The sequence below is a fragment of the Aulostomus chinensis genome, chromosome 15 (assembly GCF_037954235.1).
Source record: "Aulostomus chinensis isolate RoL2024-O1b breed Wild chromosome 15, RoL_Achi_v1.0, whole genome shotgun sequence".
Classification (NCBI taxonomy): Eukaryota; Metazoa; Chordata; class Actinopteri; order Syngnathiformes; family Aulostomidae; genus Aulostomus; species Aulostomus chinensis.
In genome coordinates, this window is record NC_141334.1 from 10,465,770 (window position 1) to 10,487,481 (window position 21,712).

Genomic DNA, 21,712 nt, shown 5'->3' on the forward strand with positions numbered 1-21,712 from the left:
TTTTGGGGAATAAGATTAACCTCTCATGCTTGTTTGCTTGTGTGTCTTCTCACCATCTGTGCAGTTGATCAGCACAATGAGTTCCTTAGCAGAGTACTGCCTGCCGTCCATCCTCAGGACTCTGTTTGACTGGTACAAGAGGCAGAATGGCCTTGAAGACGAGTCCCATGAATACCGACCCAGGGCCAACACCAAGTCTAAAAAGTGAGGAAACAGCACAAGATTTTGGTTTAAAACTGATTCTGGCATCTGTGACACAACTGCTGAGTAGAGAACATTGACAGAGTTCACAAAGAATTCTCCACCAAAAGCCTATAAAAGATTTGATGTTGTTATTCCTGGATTCAGATCAGCCTTTAATTCGTCACATACATAATGCTACATTATTGTGTTGCTGATAGTAAAGCATACATGCTTTGTACTGTATGTATGGATGCTAAATGTTAAATGATATTCACGATGGGCTGGATGTCTCTTTTATTGTAATGACAATCATGGAGTTAGAAAAATAACACAAAAAGGATTTATATTTAGATACAGCTACAGTACACAAACATTCTATTAAACTGAAATCTAAAGTTCAATTTCAACCTGGCAACAATACTGCACAATCACTACAACGAAGCTGAAGTTGTTTGCAGATTCATAAATATGAAACACAGTGTACACACGGTTTCCACAGTGGGCCAGATGGAGCCTACAGTACATTCATTTATTAATGGAAATTCAATAAAGTCAAAATCTCATGTGCAACACGGTCATGTGCTGGGAGTCTGCACGTGGATACAGGATCAACGGCGATGATGACTAATCTGTTTCTCTGTGTTCATCCATCTCAGTGATGAGCAACAAAAGGACTACTTACTGGAGCGGAGAGATCTGGCAATAGACTTCATCTTCTCTCTAGTGCTTATTGAAGTTCTAAAGCAGGTGAGGCTCATTTTACAGAGGCAGAATTTGCCTCACCACTCATTTAAAAGTGTAAGCAAATTAAAATAAATACCAGAAGTGCTTTGCCTATGTTACATTTAGTCATGGGTTCAGGAAAAATGTTTAAGCTATCAGGTTCTAGCCACTAGTGTGTTTACAGACATGCAACTTTTCCTCTTAACCCAGATCCCCCTTCATCCTCTTCTTGATGGACTCATCCAAGAAGTCATAAACTTGGCCTTCAAGCACTTCAAATATAAAGAGGGGTAAGAATGACCCCATACAGCTACACAAATACATCTCCTACAGTTTTCACACGACAGAACTGTGAATACTGTAATTATTACTCTGATTACATGTTCGATATTTTTATTTCAGGTATCTGGGACCCAACACAGGCAACATGCACATCGTGGCCGACCTCTATGCAGAAGTAGTAGGAGTTGTTGCTCAGTCCAGGTACTGTAGACTTTCAAAAAAACAATGTGGGTATGTTTCTGTTACATTAGAACTGTTGCAATATCTCTTGTAGTGCAACAACCCTTGAGTGCATACACACTTCATGTTTTTCATCCAAGGGGACTTAATCTTAGAACTGCATTTTGTTTTTACAAATGGTTTGGACTGTTTGGAAAAGTCCTTTAGAAGTTTAACTTATCAATGACTGAATGAATGGTTTTTATTTTGTTATCTGAAATATCTGAAAGCCCCCAATTTTGTTATTGTGTAATTTGTTTTCATTTATTTTCATTATTTTACAGCACTTTTTTTAGTTGCATTGACAGCAGAAGTGTAATCCAGGTCATGTTGCAGCTGTGAGTGTTGTTACAGTCACTACCTGTCATCCATTGACCCCATTTCTACCCCAGTAGAAACAGCAATTACAAACACTGTCTGTCCTCAAAAGTTGGTTTTTGTGTGCGTGCGCGTGTGTGTGTGTGTGTGTGTGTGTGTGCTGGTAAAGGTGTGTATTGCAATTGAGGAAAATGACCCTCCAGATGATGGTCCTCTGTCTGTGTAATGTTGTTTGTGATGAGAGACGCACACTGTTCCCATTTTCCAGGAGGTTATTACTGTGATGGAGGAGGCGTGGGTTTGCTGAGCAGCTCAGTCACTGCTGTCAGAACACACACACACAAGCACACATATACTGAGCCATCTTTCAACAGAGTTATTGATCTTCTAATGGATTAAAGTCAATACTTTCAGATAGTAAATCTACTTAGGAAAACAGGCTGTCTTGTCTTGTGGATGATGGGTTTTTACACTTGATTTGTTGATTTTTAACATGTTTAAGGTCTGTGCTATTCAGCAGCATTTATTTGTGGTGCTTTATTTACACACTGAAAGCTTGAATACTCACACACATAAACGGTCAGAGGAATACACACTATGTTCTTGGCATCATCCAAGTGTTTTTCTAATTTGGCTCATACTGCACAGTTTACGTGTGTCTTATTTAAACACTCAGCGTTAGGCAGAAGGTTGATGTCTATTCCACTTACTTAACTGCTGTGGCAACCCCTGTGAAGCACCAGCCAAAAAAACGCCTCCAAAGAAGTGCACACACATAAGAACTCTCACCCACACACATAAATACACAAACACACACACACACACACACACACACACACACACACATACACATACACATACACACATTCCCTCCACATCACCCCTCCAGATGCCATTCTAAATATAGAGTGGCAGAGCCCTGCTGGTAAAAATCTTGTGGGTACATCCTCAATTGCGCGTGCGCGCGCACACACAGACACACACACACGCGCACACACACACACGCACATAACTTGTGCATTTACAAATAAAAACAGGTGCAGAAGTAAGAGAGCGTAAAGAAGACCTTACAGAAAGTGTTTTTGTAGTTGTACGTTCACCAACCATAGTCAGCGGAGTCAACGGATATAAAAACGCAGCACAACTGAACATCTGTTCTCCTGCAGGTTCCCAGCAGTGCGAAAGAAGTTCATCTCTGAACTCAAGGAACTGAGACAGAAGGAGCAAAGCCCCTATGTCATTCAGTCCACCATCAGTCTCATCATGGGGCTCAAGTTCTTCCGCATTAAAATGTACCCTGTGGAAGACTTTGAAGCATCCTTCCAGTTCATGCAGGTAGACTGAATTCATCTGGCACCTCACACTGGAAATAGACAAGACGATTTTCAGGATTCACAGTCGTGACCAGCCCACCCAACTGCAAATGTGTGCCATCAATAATCAATTCTTACTTTTTACATCACAGATGGTGGCGCATATAAAAAAAGCTGTTAGCTGTCTCGCCTCCGTGTTTGTTTACTCTGCGAACTGTTGTTCACCCCAGTGTGATGCGTTCATTTGGCTTCATTTAGAGTCTGTGTAATCTTTGACACCTAATCAGGCACTAAATTTGTCATCCTCAGTCATTCAGTTGTCATAAAAAAATCTACAGAAACCAGTCAGTTAGTGTAAACTCCCAGTCTTTTCATAGTCTGTTAGGATTCTGAAAGTTGTCCAGTGTATCCTAAGTTTTGCACATTTATATATCAACAGACTGAAAATAAGATATGACTTGAAGCTCAAGGAGCATTCACAGGACACACAAACTCCTCCTCATGCATTCATGTCTTGATGCAGTTGAGTGCAATTATAGTTAGTTATCCCAATGGCTACTGCCAAGTTGTACTGAAGTAATTAGAGCTTAAGTGCCTTCTCTTCTGGCCTTTTGATGGTAATCGCTGTGTTGAGGATTTTCTCATTTCCTTCCCCCCTAATGAATCAGAGCGATAAACCGCTCACTTTGCATTCATAGAATTATCATATTTTTTTCCCTCTGATGTCTCTTCGTCTGTCTTTAGGAATGTGCACAATATTTCTTGGAGGTGAAGGATAAAGACATTAAACACTCATTAGCCGGACTCTTCGTGGAAATTCTTGTACCTGTAGCAGCTGTAAGTGTAATTCACCTTAATGCTCAGCTTAAAAATTGGCACTCTTGTCGTCAGAATATTGAACCACCTTTCCATCCTTCCTCCAGACTGTGAAGAATGAGGTGAACGTGCCGTGTCTACGCAATTTTGTTGAGAGTTTGTATGATACCACACTGGACTTGTCCTCTAGGAAGAAACACTCCCTGGTAAGTCATTCATCACTGCTTATCGCTCTTCATTTCCTCTCCATTACCTACAATTTGTGGAAGCACTTACTGTAAGTCTCTAACGTGTGGGTTTTTATCTCTGCAAGGGAAGGAAATAGGAGTGCAGCGTACAGCTCACAGACAAGTTTATGAAGCAGTGCCAGATTGCAATATTTGGCTACAAAAGGGAGGGAGAGGGCAGATCAGCAAATAAGTTGCTGTACATCACCCTCATTAAGATAGAAGTCTGAACAATCAAGCGAAAGTCCAACGACACTGTTAAATGGTCAGAACTGGCACAGATTATCAGATTGCTACTGCCCAAAAAAATTGTAACCATTAATGTTAGAACATTGAAATGTCGTTCTAATCACCTTTAAGTTACATGGTGATCTTGTTAGAGAGCACATCTTAATTTATTTTGGAGTCATGTTTCTATCCAATATTCACTCTCAAGCTGTCGCTTTAGCTCTGTTTCTTGGCCTCTATCAACCCCCTGGAGAAAAATCGGTCTTATTGTTTGTATAATGCCCCAGTGCTTTTACCAGCTTGTCACTAATTGCGTGCAATTTTGTGCTGAGCAGCAGGGTTTTCTGTGAAAACAGCTGTCTGCTGCAGGGGAAAAAAATAATCACAGTGAGAATGATGTGAGTGAATAAGATTAGAGGCTAGAAAGCTAAATGATTAACTGGAAGTTCCTGAAGAATCTGTGGTGAGCAAAGAGGTGCTGCAGAGTTGGTGAGTCGTATGATGTGAAACGCTCCCATTCTTTGGCAGCCATATTGGATTCCTGTTTTGTTTTTTGTTTTGTTTTTTTGGCTGTTGTGAGTGTTTTTGAATACTGGATGAAACATGCTGCACTTGGCAGACACGCTAGGCAGTTGTGGGCATCTGACCATGTCAAGTCAGAAATATGTGGGAATACTCTTTTTACAAGCATTGAACGGAACCCCTGGCAATTACAACATCAGGCTGCTGTGTTGCATTGAGCTGTTGGTGATGTATGCATCTTCTAGCTGCAGAGACTTGTGTTGTCAGGGCTGCAGGTGTGTCACTCAGCCAGCCTGACTGTTTCCCCTGACAGATTCTCCACACCACCCAAGCGTTGTAGACAGAAGCTTTACTAAACACGACACACCTCAATGCAAACATGTTTTTGTCCCCCCTTTTTTCCAAATGAACGAGCAAACAACAACCTGTCATGTCAGAGCTGAATGAAAGGAATGAGAGTTATGTGGTGCATTTGTATAATTGTTATTCTTTTACATTCTGAGTGAGGTGGTAAGAGACAGATAACAAACACCCACTGTGATAAGGAGTGACAGGTAAATGATGCATTTCCTTAACTGTTCACGACAAGGCTGCACCTGAACTCGCACCACTCATTAGCATGGTGCCATCCACATGCAGATTAAAAAGGCAAGTTCGCATTCCTGTATGAGAACTTTGTGTGGAACGCTTTGGTGCATGTCTCTATATCTATATAGTTTTAAAGGTGTTATCATGTTGCATTAAAAATGCCATGTTGTTTATAAAAGACTACTTATGTATCTTGAAGTGTATATTTACAGTATCATAAATTATTCAAAACCAAGTGAAGGCGTAAAACATGTTTCTGATTAAATGTCTGCTGCTTTATAACACAGTGATCCATCATCCACATAGTTTGCTGATATATTTCACCATCCATCAAGCTTACTACATGTGCTGCCACAATAAGTGCATACATTATTGTTATAACTTCACATCAACATCCAACAGGGTCATAAAGTTCTTTTTAGTGTGATTGTTTAGACCACATATAGTGTAGCCATGCAGAGCTAAACCACAAACGTTAGCTACAGGAGCCCTCTGATTTGCTTACACTGTTAAATCTGTGGAACAAAACGACATAAAGCAGATCAATGTGAGTATGCATGAACAAAAACTTACTTCAATACTTCATCCTCAACATGAATATTTAACAGTGAAGACAACAACCTCCAACACCCCACACCTCTTAAAACAATTGTCTTTTGTTGTTTGCTGCCTTCAACAGCACAAATGATATCATCTAATCTAATTTCTTCTCCATTATTACAGAAAAAGGTGTTCTTTTGTTGTAAATCAAATTGATTCATCCCGAAGACGATAGCAGTGATTTAAAAATTATGTTCGAGGGCATGTGAGCTTTATGTTAAATAATATAATTGCCTGCTGTTGTGAAAGTACAAAGGAAGCCTCAAGTAGAGGTGAATAATTATTTTCCTTAAAAGATGAACATGTATGTAGAACAGTAAGAGCAACGAGCTGCATATTTAATGTAGAAAACATGTAGGAAGAAGGTCTGAATCGTTTCCACTCAGTGAAAGATGACTGTCTGTCCTCCATCTCACCACCAGGCTCTTTATCCTCTGGTGACCTGCCTGCTGTGTGTCAGCCAGAAGCAATTCTTCCTCAGCCGCTGGCACATTTTCCTCAACAACTGTCTCTCCAACCTCAAGGTCAGCCTCTCTGTCGCCACCATGCAAATGCAGTGAGGTTTATTACTCGCATTGTTTGGGATGTATGAGTTTGCATCTCATTGTCAATAAAGATTGATCTGTTTCTTCTGTGAATATTAAGTTTGCATTACCAATTAATATGGTTTATACGCAATAACTGTGTAAATTGTTTGGGCTACAAACAGCACACATCATTTTTGCACTTCCACTTCCTTCAAAAATAAAAACATGTTGATGGATACTGCAGAACAAGAGCGAAGTGACGATTTATTGTTCGCTGGGAATTTATTATTGTCATGCGTGACTGCAGAATAAAGACCCCAAGATGGCACGTGTGGCTCTAGAATCGCTCTACCGCCTGCTCTGGGTCTACATGATCCGAATCAAGTGTGAGAGCAACACTGGAACACAAAGGTATCAGACACATGCAGTATTATCTCTTTTTAGCTAGTTCTGAGATGCAGTTTTATGTTGTTGTTGCTGTTTTGTTTTTTTTTTGTTTTTTTCATTTCTATGCAATTATCAACTCATTTAAAATCCCTTGTAATAGGGCTTGGTGATATGGACTTCATCAAACATACTGATAATTTTGACAAAATACGATATTGAATTGTGGCAATGTTGTCATGATGACCATTGGTGATTTCACAAAATATGAACACAGTGACATTTTTGAAGAGTTATGAGAACTATTGATATATTGCCCATCACTACCGACTTATTACCCTGAGCAATGACCACCCTGCCTTGAGACAGTAGCGACAAACGCTAATCTCTTATCTTGTGTTGCTTCATTAGATTGGTTACTTTTGTTTGCTTTCTAAAATCAATGTGGATATTTTAATGTTTCAACACTTTCGCATCCCTCTCTCTCCCTGCCCCCTTCTCTTGTCTCTCTTTCCACTCTCAGCCGCCTGACGTCCATCACCTCCACTCTGTTCCCAAAAGGGAGTCGGAGTGTTGTTCCCAGAGACATGCCCCTTAATATTTTTGTCAAGATTATCCAGTTTATTGCACAGGTGTGTGTGACATATGACATAAAAGCACTTAATTTCAAACTCACATTAAAATCTTGTATTTTCTTGTCATCTCAGACCCTTAGACTTCAAAATCGGGTGAAATTATTAGTAAAATAAGTCATGATTTCACATTGATTTTACACTGATTTCTTATGTTATCAGAGGGATGTAGTTCATCACATATTGATTACATTCTCCAGTGTCCATTAACAAAATTGAATACCTTTAAGCTCAGGGTGGGTGTTTTAAAACTTGTCTTTGTAGTGTCCTGCCTCTTGAGCTCATTGTACTGTAAATAACCAAGACAATTAAATAAATATTTGTATTTCTCAGTATTTCATATTTGTATTTGGAGCAGATGTACCTGCGCCTCTCGCCACATTAACTCTGACCTGCAGCATATGTATTTTTGTTCTCGGCTCAGGAGAGACTGGATTTTGCTATGAAGGAGATCATATTTGACTTGCTGAGTGTTGGGAAACCTGCCAAAGCCTTCAGTCTCAACCCGGAGGTAAAGAACACAGTGTATCACCTGTGCATCTAAGGAGACTGAGCATTCCAGTTTTTATTTAGAGTTGCCAGCACAGTGGCTCTCTCTGTTGAAGCTTTGAAATTGAATTCATCACTGTAGGTATTGTGTGATATGAAGTCCGTATTCTAGTGAAAAAGGCGGCAGATGAATTACAGTAATGACAAATATTGGATTTTTTTGAATGGCTTGCAAATCATAATGGATATATATTTTAAAGATGATATAAAATCACATCTATTTACAAGCAACATAAATAATTTATGGAATAGCTCCGAAATATTCACCAAAAAATGCTACATTGCTCTTGATAACAAGACATTGTTGCCTTCAGTAAAAGGTTATGTTTTCACTGTGTCCCAGCGTATGAACATAGGTTTGAGGGCGTTCCTGGTGATAGCAGATGCTCTGCAACAGAAAGACGGAGAGCCTCCGATGCCCAACACAGGAGCCACGCTGCCCTCTGGGAACTCTCTGAAGAAGAAGAAAACCTATCTCAGCAAGACCCTCACTGAAGAGGAAGCCAAATTGATAGGTTTGTGTGGGTCTGCAGGCATGTCAGCTAGTTTATTTTTTTTGTAGTCCCTGACTCTTTTGTTCCCCACAGGCATGTCCTTGTACTACTCTCAGGTGCGAAAGGCTCTGGACAACATCCTCAGACACTTGGACAAGGAGGTGGGTCGTTGCATGATGCTCACCAGCGTCCAGATGCTCAACAAAGAACCAGAGGACATGATCACGTATGTAACTACAGAGTTTATGATTGCTTCTGTTTCATACTATAACACTCAATGACTTTTAAGTGACTGAGGTTTTGGTGCAAGGCCTTTGCGTAAACCCAAAACATGATGGCTAACTTTACTCCATCTTTGACAGTGGTGAAAGGAAGCCTAAAATCGACCTTTTCCGGACCTGTGTGGCTGCCATCCCTCGTATCCTTCCTGATGGCATGTCCAAACCTGAGCTTATTGACCTTCTTTCACGGTGAGATATAGTTAGAAAGAACTCTATTTCTTTTTGTTTCAGCTGGATAATAAATCATCACTTGCTAATAATTATCTCAAAGAGATCACACAACTTCTGCAGTTGTCCTTCATGTATTGTCATCAATCCCTCAGACTCACGGTGCACATGGACGACGAGCTTCGGCTTATCTCCCAGAACTCCCTGCAGAGCCTGTTGCTGGATTTCTCAGACTGGAGGGAAGACGTCCTGTTTGGTTACACACATTTCCTTTTGCGTGAGGTAATTACAAATAAGATTTGACAACTGACAATTAAATGTCATATGCAAGTGTCGGGTGTCAAACTGTGCTTTTTGAAGGGTATTGACAGAGACATGTTGGTACTGTTTCACATTAAATCAATAACTGCCAGATTCCAACACCTGACACCTCATTTGGGTGAGAGAGTGAAATATAAAGAGCGTAAAAGATTAGTGAAATGTTAGTCAGCTGAAGTATGGATTTTCTGTCTTTGGAAGTAAAAAATTACAAGCACCAAATTCGTCAGTATTGGTTCAAAAGTGATACCCAACCCTCACATTCGCTACATTTGTGTTGGTTAAAATACTTTAAGGCTTGTGTTTAGAATTTATTTGTTATTTGTCATTCATTATGGTTGGTTAACTCTTCAGTAGTTTTTTTTTATTTTTTACCACTAGTTAAAAATGTAAAAGTCATCACACAGAAACAGTTCTATTATCTAGGTCAAACAGAGCTCTAACATAAAAGTACAAAACCTTTAACTCAAAGTAGGTTGCTACTCCTGCAGAAAATCTCTTACTTTCTTGTTTGAAACTAAAAGCCATTAAACGTTGCCCCCAGTTATCCATCTCAATAGTTTATGCGGCTGACAACCCCTACAAACTATCATTTGTACCACCGGAGGTCAAGAACACACAGGAAAGATGGAACAGGAGTGATCCTCATTTTGAATTCAGCATATTTCAAGAGTGCTTCTATAAATGTATCCATCCTCCAGGTCCAAGACACCCATCAGGGCCTGCAGGATGCGTCTGTGAAGCTTCTTCTCCAGCTGCTCACACAGTGGAGGTTGGCTCTACAGCTCCAGGGGAAGATGCGTGGTGGAGTTGAGGTTTGTACAGTGTAGTGTAATTTTTGAAAATCACTGTTTTGTTTTTGTTTTTTCATTTCTTTATTAGGTGTTCAAATGATGCATCTTTTCACTGCACCCACTTTTTAGAAAGTTGAGATTTGCTAAGACTGATGGTCTACTGTCATAATACAGGTTTAATAAAGATCTATTAAGTTGAAATATTGTCCAAAACATCACTTTGAAGGTTATGAAATTTAATGTTTTTCACTAAACCTTGCTCCTCCCCTCATCAGGCCAGCCCCAGACTACCAGAGCGAAGCCCTCACTGCTCTGTCCTTCATGCAGTTGAGGGTCTGGCTTTGCTGCTCCTCTGCTCATGTCAGATCAGTACAAGGAAGCTGGCAGTGGGCGTGTTAAGAGAAATTCGCTGTCTCTTCACAGCTCTGGGACATGCAGAGGTACAGAACAGGAAACACACATCTTTTCAAGCCACAAATGGTGGGGAGAAGAACTCAAGTTTTAAAACATTCTTATAGTGTTTAAGTGACTGGAAAAGCTGGAGAATACTGTATACAGCTGAAACGTATTCCTAAAATGCTGCAAGCACCTGATGGTAAATTCTTACTGAAGGAGAAATGTGTGACATGGAAAGTGTGAGATGTAAGGAGAGCCATCTGACAAAGCCATGATTAGAGGTAGACAAAATGCAGCATGTGAATTCTCTCACATTGTATGGCGCTGGGATAAAAATAGCTTGATTCCATAAATGTCTCTCCCTCCAGGACGATGACAAACCCATGATAGAGGTCATGGACCAGCTGAGCCCTGCTGTAATGGACAGCTTTGTTCATGTGGCTGTCTCTGACTCGGTAAGAGTGTTGATAACACAGCACAGTGCATCACATTCATTATTTATAAAGAAAAACAAGCTTCCAGGTCACTTGTTTTGTTGCTGTACAGCGTTTCTAATTCCTCACCTTTTCTCCATCTTCCATTCTCTCCTCAAGTCCACCTTACCTCTGAGCCACCATGTTGACCTCCAGTGGTTGGTAGAGTGGACGGCTCGACTAGTAAGCAGTTCCTATGACGTGAAGAGCCCGAGTCACGTTTGGATCTTCGCCCAGTGTGTGAAGGACCCCTGGGTGCTTTGTCTGCACATCTTCTTGCGTCAGGAACACCTGCCCAAACACTGCCCCATCGCTCTGGGATACGCCTGGCCCTATGCTTTCACGCGGCTGCAGCTGCTACTGCCACTGGTTGACCCCAAGTATGTGAACACGCATTTTAATAACCAAATTATCAGCTAAAATACTGTGTGGCTGTAGAATCATTCACGAATCTCCAAATTGCAGCAAACAATATATATAATTTATAACAATACCTTGTCCTTTTTGTCACTGACCTTCTACAGCAGCCCTGTGAACGCTAAGAAGACCAGCACAGCCGGCTCCAGTGACAGCTACATGTCTCTGTGGCGGAACTACCTGATCCTGTGTCTCGGTGTGGCTAAGCCAAGCATCATGTCACCTGGACATCTCAGAGCTTCCACGCCAGAGATTACTGCCACCACACCCGATGGCAGCGTCACCTACGACAACAAAGTGTGTATTTGTTTGTGCACAAACAGAGTTCAGAACAGGCAGGGGATCTCAGAGATGTATGGGAATAGTTGCTCTGTTCTCTTACACAATGAGGGATAATTTTAATGGTGGATTTTCTTGAAGTTTTCATTAAAAATATGTCATTTTTGTTTGTGTTTGTCCTCATTTAGGTGATCGGCACTCCCTCAGTCGCGTGGCTTTTAAAGCAGCTGGTGCCTCTGATGAGAGCAGAGAGCCTGGAGATCACAGAGTCCCTAGTGTTGGGGTTTGGATGTACAAATGCTCTTGTCTTCAGGTACTGGAAGAGGAAAATTGTATCCTTCTACAATATCAGACATGCTAAAGGATCATGCTGAATATGAACAAATTTAAAGCTTACTGTCCAGTATCATAAAACAGAGACCAGGCCTGATGGTTTCTCTTTTTTTATGAGCTGTCATGTTGGTAGTGAACAGACACACAATGCCTGAATGGAAGAAGTTACACTGAATGGATGTATTATCTCACCAAACTTATCTGTACATTCTCTTCATAACTGAGAAGACCCACTTGCCTCTCTGGTGTTTTGAGAAGAAAAGAAAATACTGTCACTTCTGTAGAGATGGAATTCCTTGAGGCACAGAGATGTATCACATTTTTTTTAGAGGCCAATGGTTCTGTTATGAAAGGGAGGTGTTCATTTTAAAACATGTCTTTTTATAACCCATAATGGTTTCCAAAAGTGCATCCATTGTTATCAGAGAGATTAAGGTCGCCCCAGACAAATTTGTCTAACATTACTGTGTTTGAGGATTAGTGGTTTTAGGGCACGTGACATTTGGGTTGCACAAGAGAGCTATCTGTTTCCAACCAGATATGTGTTTCCAACCATTCTCTTCTTGTAATACAGACCAGCTACAATGAAGGAAGATTGTCTGGTAATGCGATGAAGAAATAGCTGATTGTTCTCCCTCTTCTCCTTCTCCTGTGTTTTTACAGGGAGTTGGTTGAAGAACTCCATCCACTGATGAAGGAAGCGCTGGAACGGAGGCCCGAGGTAACACACGCAAACACGCAGTTGTGTGATGTACTGAAGGTCATATTCAAGTGTAATCCTGATTAAGACACTGCCATTTTGACAACCTTAACCAGAATAAGGTCATAGTCAGAGTAAGTAATTATCAGATTAATAATAATCAAAAACATGCACATTCATGTTAATCTGACAGCATTTTTTTGCAAATTGTTTAACAGTCAATCTGCTTCATGGAGGTTGAGCTTTCAGCAAGTGGTACAAATTTGGCTTTAAAAGCACAGTGTTCTGCATCATCAACTGTACTGCTCTCTGCTTCCTTAAATGCCCCCCAGGAGGATAAATAAAGTTTTCTGAATCTGAATCTGAATTATCACCAGTAAAAATGTACCAATCGCAACACAACAGAAAGGTGTCATTTCAAATTCACGAGGGAGACTCCTACGTAGTAGGTAGCGATGTCATGTAGGCATCTTGAGTCACTTGTCAGAATTTGTTCTGTAGCATGTGAACAGGAATATGAATAGAATATTCTATTATAAAGTCACGTAAACACCCGAATCAAAATATTGTCCTGTTTAGCATAAGATCAATAGTCGGATTATTACAGTCCGTGTAAACATAGCTGATGACAGCACTTAAACAGGACGAACTTCATCGATTGCAGGAAGGAGATCTGGAATATCGACTGCCATATTAGGTCTTATATTACTCAGATTCACAGAAGTGTATCTTTCATCTTGCAAACTGTATGCTCATTCATCAGTGTTAGAGTTGTCTTCCTCACGTCAGTTATTATATTGTGTCACACCCAATTTATGTTAGTTTGATTTTCAACAGTAGAACTGACATTGTTGAGAGGAGGACTTGAAAATATTGGGTATCTCAAGTGTTGGTGTCATTTGCTTTCAGAACAAGAAGCGCAGAGAGAGGAGGGATCTTCTCAGGCTGCAGCTGCTGAGGATCTTTGAACTGTTGGCGAATGCTGGAGTAATCAGTGACAGGTTGCACCCAGATTTAATCTACTAGCTCTTTTTGTTTATGTGCGATACACAACAGCTTGATGATGGAGCTATTAACCATCAGTCATTTTCCTGATAGTCCCAGTAATACAAGCAAACTTCTCTAATTTTTTTTCCCTTCTTTTCATTGCTGCTGGAATCTCCTTTGTTATAGCACCAATGGAGCACTGGAGCGGGATTCCCTGGCATTGGGTGCCTTGTTCCTTGAGTATGTGGACCTAACTCGGATGCTGCTGGAGGCGGAGAATGAGAAGGAGCTGGATGTGCTTAAAGACATCCGAGCCCACTTCAGTGGGATGGTGGCCAATCTCATCCAGTGTGTTCCTGGTCAGTGTTTCTCTTTAATAATAAGAATCAGAAGCTTTCATATCAGCGGGTTGAATTATAATTCAGAGCTTATACATGCTTACACAATATGTTATCGGGTAAATATAGATGTTCTTTTAGAAGTCTGATCCCTGCTTTGACTTTCTGTGTTTCTCTCTTTCTCTCTTAATCCGTCCAGTCCATCACAGGCGCTTCCTCTTCCCTCAACAATCTCTGCGACACCATCTTTTTATTCTCTTTAGCCAATGGGCCGGACCCTTCAGTGTCATGTTTACTCCCCTTGATCGTTACAGTGACCGCAACCACCAAATCACTCGCTACCAGTACTGCGCCCTCAAAGTAAGCGGGCAAAAAAACCTAGGACACAGCATCAGCAAGTTTGTTATTTTTCTCATTTTGTTGTGTAGTGCAATGGTAAATCATTTTAAACTTTTATCACCCAGGCTATGTCAGCAGTTTTGTGTTGTGGCCCAGTTTTCGACAACGTGGGCCTCTCTACAGATGGCTATCTCTACAAATGGCTTGACAACATCTTGGCATGCCACGACATACGGGTAGGCCAACAGTAGGAACAATTTTTTCACAGGAAAATGTTTTGAAATGTTCACTTCATGTGTCTAACATTAGCAAACAGTAGATATAAAGACATTTTTTTTATGCTGCCATGTTACATGGATCAGGCCATCTACATACTGTAATAACCTGTGTTTGCTGCAGGTGCACCGTCTTGGCTGTGAGGTGGTGATTCTGCTCCTAGAACTGAATCCAGACCAAAGCAATCTCTTCAACTGGGCAGTGGATCGCTGCTTTACTGGATCTTACCAGCTGGCATCTGGCTGCTTCAAGGCCATCGCTACTGTTTGCGGAAACAGGTGGGACTCATTCATTTTATGGAATCTGCTTTGCTTATATTCTCCGTATCAAGTGATAACAGCAACTGCTGTTTAGCCTCTGAGTTTAAGTCCTGTAAGTTATTATTATCCTGTAGTAGTTATTACTGTTAGGATCAATATAGTGTTAAATTAATATCCTTACAATAACATATTCATCTTCACGAGCAGGTAATGATTCTTTGTGTTCCCAGGAATTACCCATGTGACCTTGTGACCCTACTCAACCTGGTCCTGTTCAAGGCTTCTGACACCAGTAGGGAAATATATGAGATTTCTATGCAGCTGATGCAGGTATGCACAAAACACAATTTCTATCATGTTCATCACACACAAAATCCAACAATGCTTTTTTGACCATATAGGATATATAATGTATTTATAATGTTTGCAGGTGCTGGAGTCAAAGCTGTGTGTGTACTCTAAGCGGATGGTGGAGCAAAAGCCTGGCAATATTCTGTACGGAACACACGGCCCCCTGCCGCCTCTGTACAGCGTCAACTTGTCCCAGCTCTCCATCCAGCTGGCCAGCATGTACCCCGAGCTTACTCTGCCTCTCTTCTCAGGTAAAAACACCTGCATCAACCTGCATCAAACTGCACAAAGATAGTAAAAGTTTAGAAATCATTATAAGTAAATTAAAGATAGTACAGTACATCCTGAAGCTGACAGGATCTCCAAATCAGTCTGACTTTTGTTTTTCCTGTGTAGAGGTGAGTCAGCGTTTCCCAACCACTCACCCAAATGGCAGACAGATCATGCTGTCCTACCTGCTACCCTGGCTTAGTAACATTGAGTTAGTGGATACAGGACTCCTACCCCCTGCTTCAAGCCCATGCACACCTGAGGAAGAACCTCGTGGTCAGGCACACAGCATGGGTCTGTCCCCCAGTCTGAGAGGAAACGGCTGGGGCTCCCTGCAGGCAACCTCACTGGTGCTCAACAACCTCATGTTCATGACTGCTAAGGTAGTGAGAATTATTTATGCACATGTGTGAAATGAGTCTTTCTTTACTAATAAACTCTCCTTACTTTGTTTGTATCATAAGTATGGAGATGAGGTCCCTGGCCCAGAGATCGAGAGTGCATGGAATGCTCTCGTGTCCAACGAGAGGTGGAGCAACAACTTACGGATCACACTGCAGTTCCTTATCAGCCTGTGTGGAGTCAGCAGTGATACCACTCTGTTGCCTTATGTAAGTGCCATCCATACACATCCATACACTGATTACTAGTCATATTGTTTGTTTTTTGAAATATGATAGTTAAATTACTGCCACAAAGACACTTGGTCAAGTGTTGTAAGTGAGGTAACCAAAAAAAAAAAAAAAACTAGAAAAACTTTGATCAGCTACTATAAAAATCTGCAGGTATTGTAAGCACTTGTAATTATTTAATATGTATCTATTTAGATCAAGAAAGTGGTGATCTACCTGTGTCGCAACAACACCATCCAGACTATGGAGGAGCTGCTGTTTGAGCTGCAGCAGACGGACCCAGTCAACCCTGTGGTCTTACACTGCGACAATCCGCCGTTCTACCGTTTTGCTGCCAGTAACAAAGCGTCCACCTCGCAGACAGGTGAGAGGAGTCAATACAACTCAGTATTTCACAGGTGGGTGCTTGACTGTATTTTTGAAGACTTTAAAATGTCTTATGTGCAGGCACTACCTCCAGCAGTAACACTGTGGTGGTTGGTCAGGACAACCTTGCAGACACAGATGAGAGCAAGCTGGTTAGAGAGAGTGAGGAGCGGTGAGTTTTAATTTTTTTTATAGCCTTGTATTGACTAGACCTATGTGCAGACTTTTCCAACATGGAAGGATGCTGTGTGAATCTATGAACTGAATTTATCTGAATTTAATTCAGATCAAAAGTGAAGGAATCTTTTGTACTCTCTCAGGAGGGCCAGGGCTCACAACAGACTGGAGTCTCGCTACAGCAACAGCTCTGGAGGCTCATATGAGGATGAAAAGAGTAAGTTGTCTTGGCTCTCTCTGAATGAATGTACGAAGTTGCTGCACTTGTAGAAGGTGTACTCACATGCAGCTGAGAGGGAGTCACAGCTGTTTGTTAGTTGGAAACGTCTTCAGGACATGGATTTTTCCTGTCAATCCATAATGTTCACTCACTAACGTCTGACTTTTACCCTTATTGAGACTAATCCCCTGCACTGACAGACGTCATAAAATCCCTGAACTGGATTCTTAAAAAACTGTCTGTATCTGAGATGTGATATTTGGACACGAGCCCCTGCTGTCCCTTATGACACAGACACAATTTCACCCTTGGAAATGTTTATCTGTAGCAAGCATCTGTGTTGGGTAGCTTCCAGTTGTAAGTCTGTTGCTCTTGTCCTTGCTTGATGTAAGAAAAGCTGTAAACAAACAAGTAAAAGGGTGAATGTGTTTCTGTGTAAAAAAAAAGAAAAAAAGAAGATGTTTCTGAATCAAACCAAGCCATGGTTGGACCTGATATTGTAAATTAGGAACTTAATGATTAGGAATTAGGAACTTGAGTATCTCTCATCGGTCGCTCAGCACAAAAGCAAGTCACCAAAACTGAAGCTGCATGTGAAACCTATTGAAACACAGTCTTTAATGTGTTCTGCTTCCTTTCTGCTTCTCTTTTTTTCAACTCCGTTGTGATGAAATGTTGAGACAAAAAGAGACGCTTGTTTTGACAGTTGCCCGGCAAAAATTCTTTGTAGTATTATTTCAGTAAATTTTGTCAGGAGTTGGTAGCATGCTGAAGTGAAGCATTATTGTAGAAATACTTGGACTGTCACTGAGCTTACATTTGCCCAGGTTTTGTGTGAGCTGTTTTGGAGTAGTTATGTGAAGTTCGGAACAAAGAGATTTCAGTCAGGCCTTGTGTGTTTGATTCAATTTTTATGATTGTGTATAATTTTGTGTACTGAATCTATGGATCGGATTATAATCTCAGATGACCCACTCCCACCGTACGCTGCCTGGCTCCTGGGTGTCCTGGAAACGAACCGTCCTCAGCCATTACCCATGCCTGTTAACGGAGGCTGCTGGGCTCCTCTGGTTGACTATCTACCAGAAACCATCACACCCAGAGGACCCCTGCACAGGTATACACAAACATTGCACTGGAACTGCAATCAGTGTTAGCAATGTGAGGTATTTGCTCACACACTCCCGCCTCAACCAAGACAGCCAATTATAGCTCTGCTATGTAGAGTATGAATACGGCTCAGTTATCATCGCTGTCTCTGTCAAAAATCATTACTTAAAATGAAATGAAAAATGACACGCCTGTCTTGGAGAATTAGTTAAAATTTACAATGAGGAAAATGCAGGAAAGCAAATCTTTCTGAGGCTTCATATTTATGTAAGTATGTCAATACTGTAAATAAATTGCAGTTCAGCTTCACAATTCAGGCAGCAAATTATACGCAAGTTTCTTTTGAATGTACCTGTCTGAAACTTGTTTTGAGTCTAAATGCTCTTAGTTACTTGTAGGACGATCACCGCTCACTTCGCCGGCCCACAGCTAATGGAGGCAGTATTGCCTGATGGTGCACTCATGAGTTTCTTGTGTCTGTGAATCCTTCAGGTGTAACATTGCAGTGATCTTTATGACTGAGATGGTGGTGGATCACAGCGTGAGAGAAGATTGGGCTTTACATCTGCCCCTGCTACTACATGCTCTCTTCTTGGGTAGGAGTGAAAAACACGCTCTGAAAACACATTATGATTATACTTCAGCTCATCTAGCCTGTTAATGAATGTAGATTAAGGAAGCAATCGTCATGCATAAAGTACACATCCTGTGTAAATATTACCCAATTTAATGTGATTTTATATTTTGGGGAGTGCTTTATCTTAAAACTGGACAAACTAGTTGGCTAGCAACTCAGAAGTTCTCCAGCCTGTCTTACTTATCTCCCAGTAAGAGAGTACAACTTGGACTTAAGTGAACTTAAAGATAAGATCTAAATACATCTTTTACTGTCCGTTCAAATAGGGCGTCTAAACTCAGACAAACTGAGATACAGTATGTTGATATTTTTCTGTGACGTCCAATAAAGTCATAGCGTGACAGTTAGAGGTTTTATCTCTTTCCCACACAGTCATGCAGCTCAGGACAGATCATTCTTTTGTGTAACACACACAGACATTCCCCAGAGGCTGCATTTCTCACCAGTTTTATCATCTAACACTTGGACACATACTTACCTACCCTTTAAGCTGTACCAGTCCTGTCTACCCTGCACATTCAACATACAAATCCTCAAGTTTGTCAGGTCAGCGGCCAGTGAAGCACATCCAGCTGCTGGAGCAAGTGGGTTTCAACTACACCAAAATATCTGGGCACAGCAATAGCATTTGCAAAACCTCCTCATGACTTTTTTGTCATTGTCAGTAATTATTTTCCTACAAAACTGGGATTCACAAAGTTCCTATGAAGATCAATGTGAGCATGATCACTACATTCTGCCCTTGTCTTATTGGATTTGTATTTTACTGGCCAGGTCTGGACCACTACAGACCAGAGGTGTATGAACACAGCAAACGTCTTCTACTCCACCTGCTTATTGCCCTCTCCTGTAACAACAACTTCCAGGTTTGATTGGGATACTTACTATTATTTTCAGGCTATTTTAGCCACTACTCACAGACAATATCTGCTCTGGATAAAAGTGTGTGCCTAAGTATTGAATATACAATTGTTTTTTTTAGTCAGTGTTTTTCTCTCTTTCTCTGTTTGACTGCTTATATCAGGTGATAGCCTCAGTCCTGATGCTGACCAGGGAGATCAGTGACAACAAGACTCTCACCATTAAATCCAGCTACCACTCAGAGTATCAGCAGTCTCGTAAGTAGAAACAAGCATAGTTTGTTATTCAATAGCAGATATAAAAGTGTGTTGAAACAGTGTGGTACAGCTGGAGTGCTCGTGTTCCCTCAGATGCACCTGATTTCTTACGAGAGTGGCAGGCATCTCCGGTGGTGGACTCCGGCCTTAGTTCCACCTCCAACTCTTCTTCTGCCAGTCTGGGTGGAGGCAGCACTGCAGGCAGTGTTGGAAATTTGCCTCTTGTGACACCAGATGACCTCGAGGACCTTGAAGATGCCCCCAATGAGAATGATGAGAAGACAAATAAACTCATTGAGTTCCTCTCCACCAGGTACGCAGAACGCCAGGGTTTTGTGCTGTTGTGTGGGAACTGCTTTTTTTTTTTGGCAGACAAATAGCCAAGTAGGGGTGTGTGTGTGTGCGTGTGTGTGATTATGGCTTAAGCCACTTTTGGGGACACAAGCCACACATTAGACTAATTAATTGCATTCTCCTCAAAAACTCATGAAGTTGGGAATTCCCGATTTACCACCTGGAAGTCAAACAGCGAGTCAAGTGATAAATGCAACTTGTAAAATCAGGGCTCTTGACCCTCCGTTACTTCAGCGTTGGAGAGCCACTGCTGCGAACAGGTCAATGAAACGACAATCCGAATCTCATGTTGGATGTTGTATCTGTGGCAGTTGGCAAACAGCTTTTCTGGAAGACATCAACACTTAATAATATCAGTAGTCCATAAGAAAAATGAATAGCAGAACTGGTAGCCTTCAAATTATACTGGAAACTGGTTTGATCTTTGTCGTCATGAACTTGTAATGTTTGAAATGGATCATGTGACCAACAGTGGGTGATTTCAGTTGTTCAACTCTTTTACATCTCCAGCGTTCATATTGTGTACATGATGAATTTACCAGTTCCAAGGCATTAAATTAATTAAAATATTAATTGATGTGAATACCCCAAAAGTAACTTAAGTAACCTTGAATGTTTGAGGAAGTTTCTGTGTCGTGCACACGTTTTAGTGCCCATGTAACACATGTGTGGTGCTACTGGTGGTGGGTATACAGTGCCTGGAGTACTGTGTTGTTGTTGCTCAGAGCATTTGGGCCGCTGTGGGTGCATGAGGACATCACACCCAAGAACCCCAACTCCAAGAGTACAGAGCAGCTGTCCAACTTCCTGCGCCATGTCATGTCTGTCTTCAAGGAGTCTAAGTCAGGTGATGAATCCAAAATAAATCTCAATATTTCTCTCCCTGACCACCTCATGATTTGTCATGTGCTTCACTAAACTATGTTTTTTGATTTCATATTGTTAAATGGCTACTTGTACCATGAAGAAATCCTCATAATGTGAAAAAAATTGCAGTGCAGAGGCAGAAAGAGTGCTACTAAACAATGATAATATTCCTATTTCCTTGAAATATAGCCATAACATAACACTCAAAGTCTGCACATCTTTGCATGTCAATGACCAGATTTCCACCTGGAGCAGCAGCTGAGCGATGTGGCCTTACAGACGGCTCTATGCAGCTCTTCCCGTCACTATGCTGGACGTTCTTTCCAGATATTTCGAGCCCTCAAACAACCGATTAATAATCACGCAGTGTCTGACCTGGTCTCCCGCCTGGTCGAAGTGGTGGGAGAACACGGGGATGAGGTACAGGTAAGAGATTTTGGCCCATTAATCCCTTTTTATGGTGAAAACAAGATTTGAGTGTTGATTAGTTTAACAGCAAATGTGTGTTTCAGGGCTATGTGATGGAGGTGTTATTAACGCTGGAGTCGGTGGTGGTCAATCTAGCAGAATGTCTAAAAAACAGCGACCTCATGGCAGCTCTGACCAGGTGGGTCTCTGTTCCTTGATCTCTGCAAATTCAGAATGT

At 41.3% G+C, this 21,712-nt stretch overlaps 1 protein-coding gene across 4 annotated transcripts in view; it reads left to right on the top strand.

Annotated features, from left to right (window-relative positions):
* The window catches only part of fryb (furry homolog b (Drosophila)), a 46,859-nt gene that overhangs the window by 14,525 nt on the left and 10,622 nt on the right, over positions 1-21,712 (top strand). For 3 of the 4 annotated variants that reach the window (XM_086225605.1, XM_086225602.1, XM_086225603.1), the window contains exons 4-45: positions 65-204; positions 840-930; positions 1,117-1,196; positions 1,309-1,389; positions 2,892-3,060; positions 3,783-3,875; positions 3,962-4,060; positions 6,442-6,543; positions 6,854-6,957; positions 7,454-7,562; positions 7,987-8,073; positions 8,455-8,626; positions 8,699-8,831; positions 8,968-9,075; positions 9,210-9,336; positions 10,074-10,187; positions 10,442-10,606; positions 10,931-11,017; positions 11,156-11,415; positions 11,560-11,749; positions 11,920-12,044; positions 12,728-12,785; positions 13,674-13,765; positions 13,938-14,110; positions 14,289-14,449; positions 14,554-14,664; positions 14,828-14,982; positions 15,195-15,294; positions 15,395-15,566; positions 15,712-15,968; positions 16,050-16,196; positions 16,413-16,581; positions 16,665-16,755; positions 16,904-16,977; positions 17,947-18,097; positions 18,583-18,686; positions 19,502-19,593; positions 19,752-19,845; positions 19,939-20,158; positions 20,895-21,046; positions 21,305-21,492; positions 21,579-21,673. In XM_086225605.1, the coding sequence (XP_086081731.1) occupies positions 65-204; positions 840-930; positions 1,117-1,196; positions 1,309-1,389; positions 2,892-3,060; positions 3,783-3,875; positions 3,962-4,060; positions 6,442-6,543; positions 6,854-6,957; positions 7,454-7,562; positions 7,987-8,073; positions 8,455-8,626; positions 8,699-8,831; positions 8,968-9,075; positions 9,210-9,336; positions 10,074-10,187; positions 10,442-10,606; positions 10,931-11,017; positions 11,156-11,415; positions 11,560-11,749; positions 11,920-12,044; positions 12,728-12,785; positions 13,674-13,765; positions 13,938-14,110; positions 14,289-14,449; positions 14,554-14,664; positions 14,828-14,982; positions 15,195-15,294; positions 15,395-15,566; positions 15,712-15,968; positions 16,050-16,196; positions 16,413-16,581; positions 16,665-16,755; positions 16,904-16,977; positions 17,947-18,097; positions 18,583-18,686; positions 19,502-19,593; positions 19,752-19,845; positions 19,939-20,158; positions 20,895-21,046; positions 21,305-21,492; positions 21,579-21,673 (5,492 nt within the window). The remainder of the gene's footprint in view (positions 1-64; positions 205-839; positions 931-1,116; positions 1,197-1,308; positions 1,390-2,891; positions 3,061-3,782; positions 3,876-3,961; positions 4,061-6,441; positions 6,544-6,853; positions 6,958-7,453; positions 7,563-7,986; positions 8,074-8,454; positions 8,627-8,698; positions 8,832-8,967; positions 9,076-9,209; positions 9,337-10,073; positions 10,188-10,441; positions 10,607-10,930; positions 11,018-11,155; positions 11,416-11,559; positions 11,750-11,919; positions 12,045-12,727; positions 12,786-13,673; positions 13,766-13,937; positions 14,111-14,288; positions 14,450-14,553; positions 14,665-14,827; positions 14,983-15,194; positions 15,295-15,394; positions 15,567-15,711; positions 15,969-16,049; positions 16,197-16,412; positions 16,582-16,664; positions 16,756-16,903; positions 16,978-17,946; positions 18,098-18,582; positions 18,687-19,501; positions 19,594-19,751; positions 19,846-19,938; positions 20,159-20,894; positions 21,047-21,304; positions 21,493-21,578; positions 21,674-21,712) is intronic. The other variant, XM_086225604.1, reaches the window with a different exon arrangement.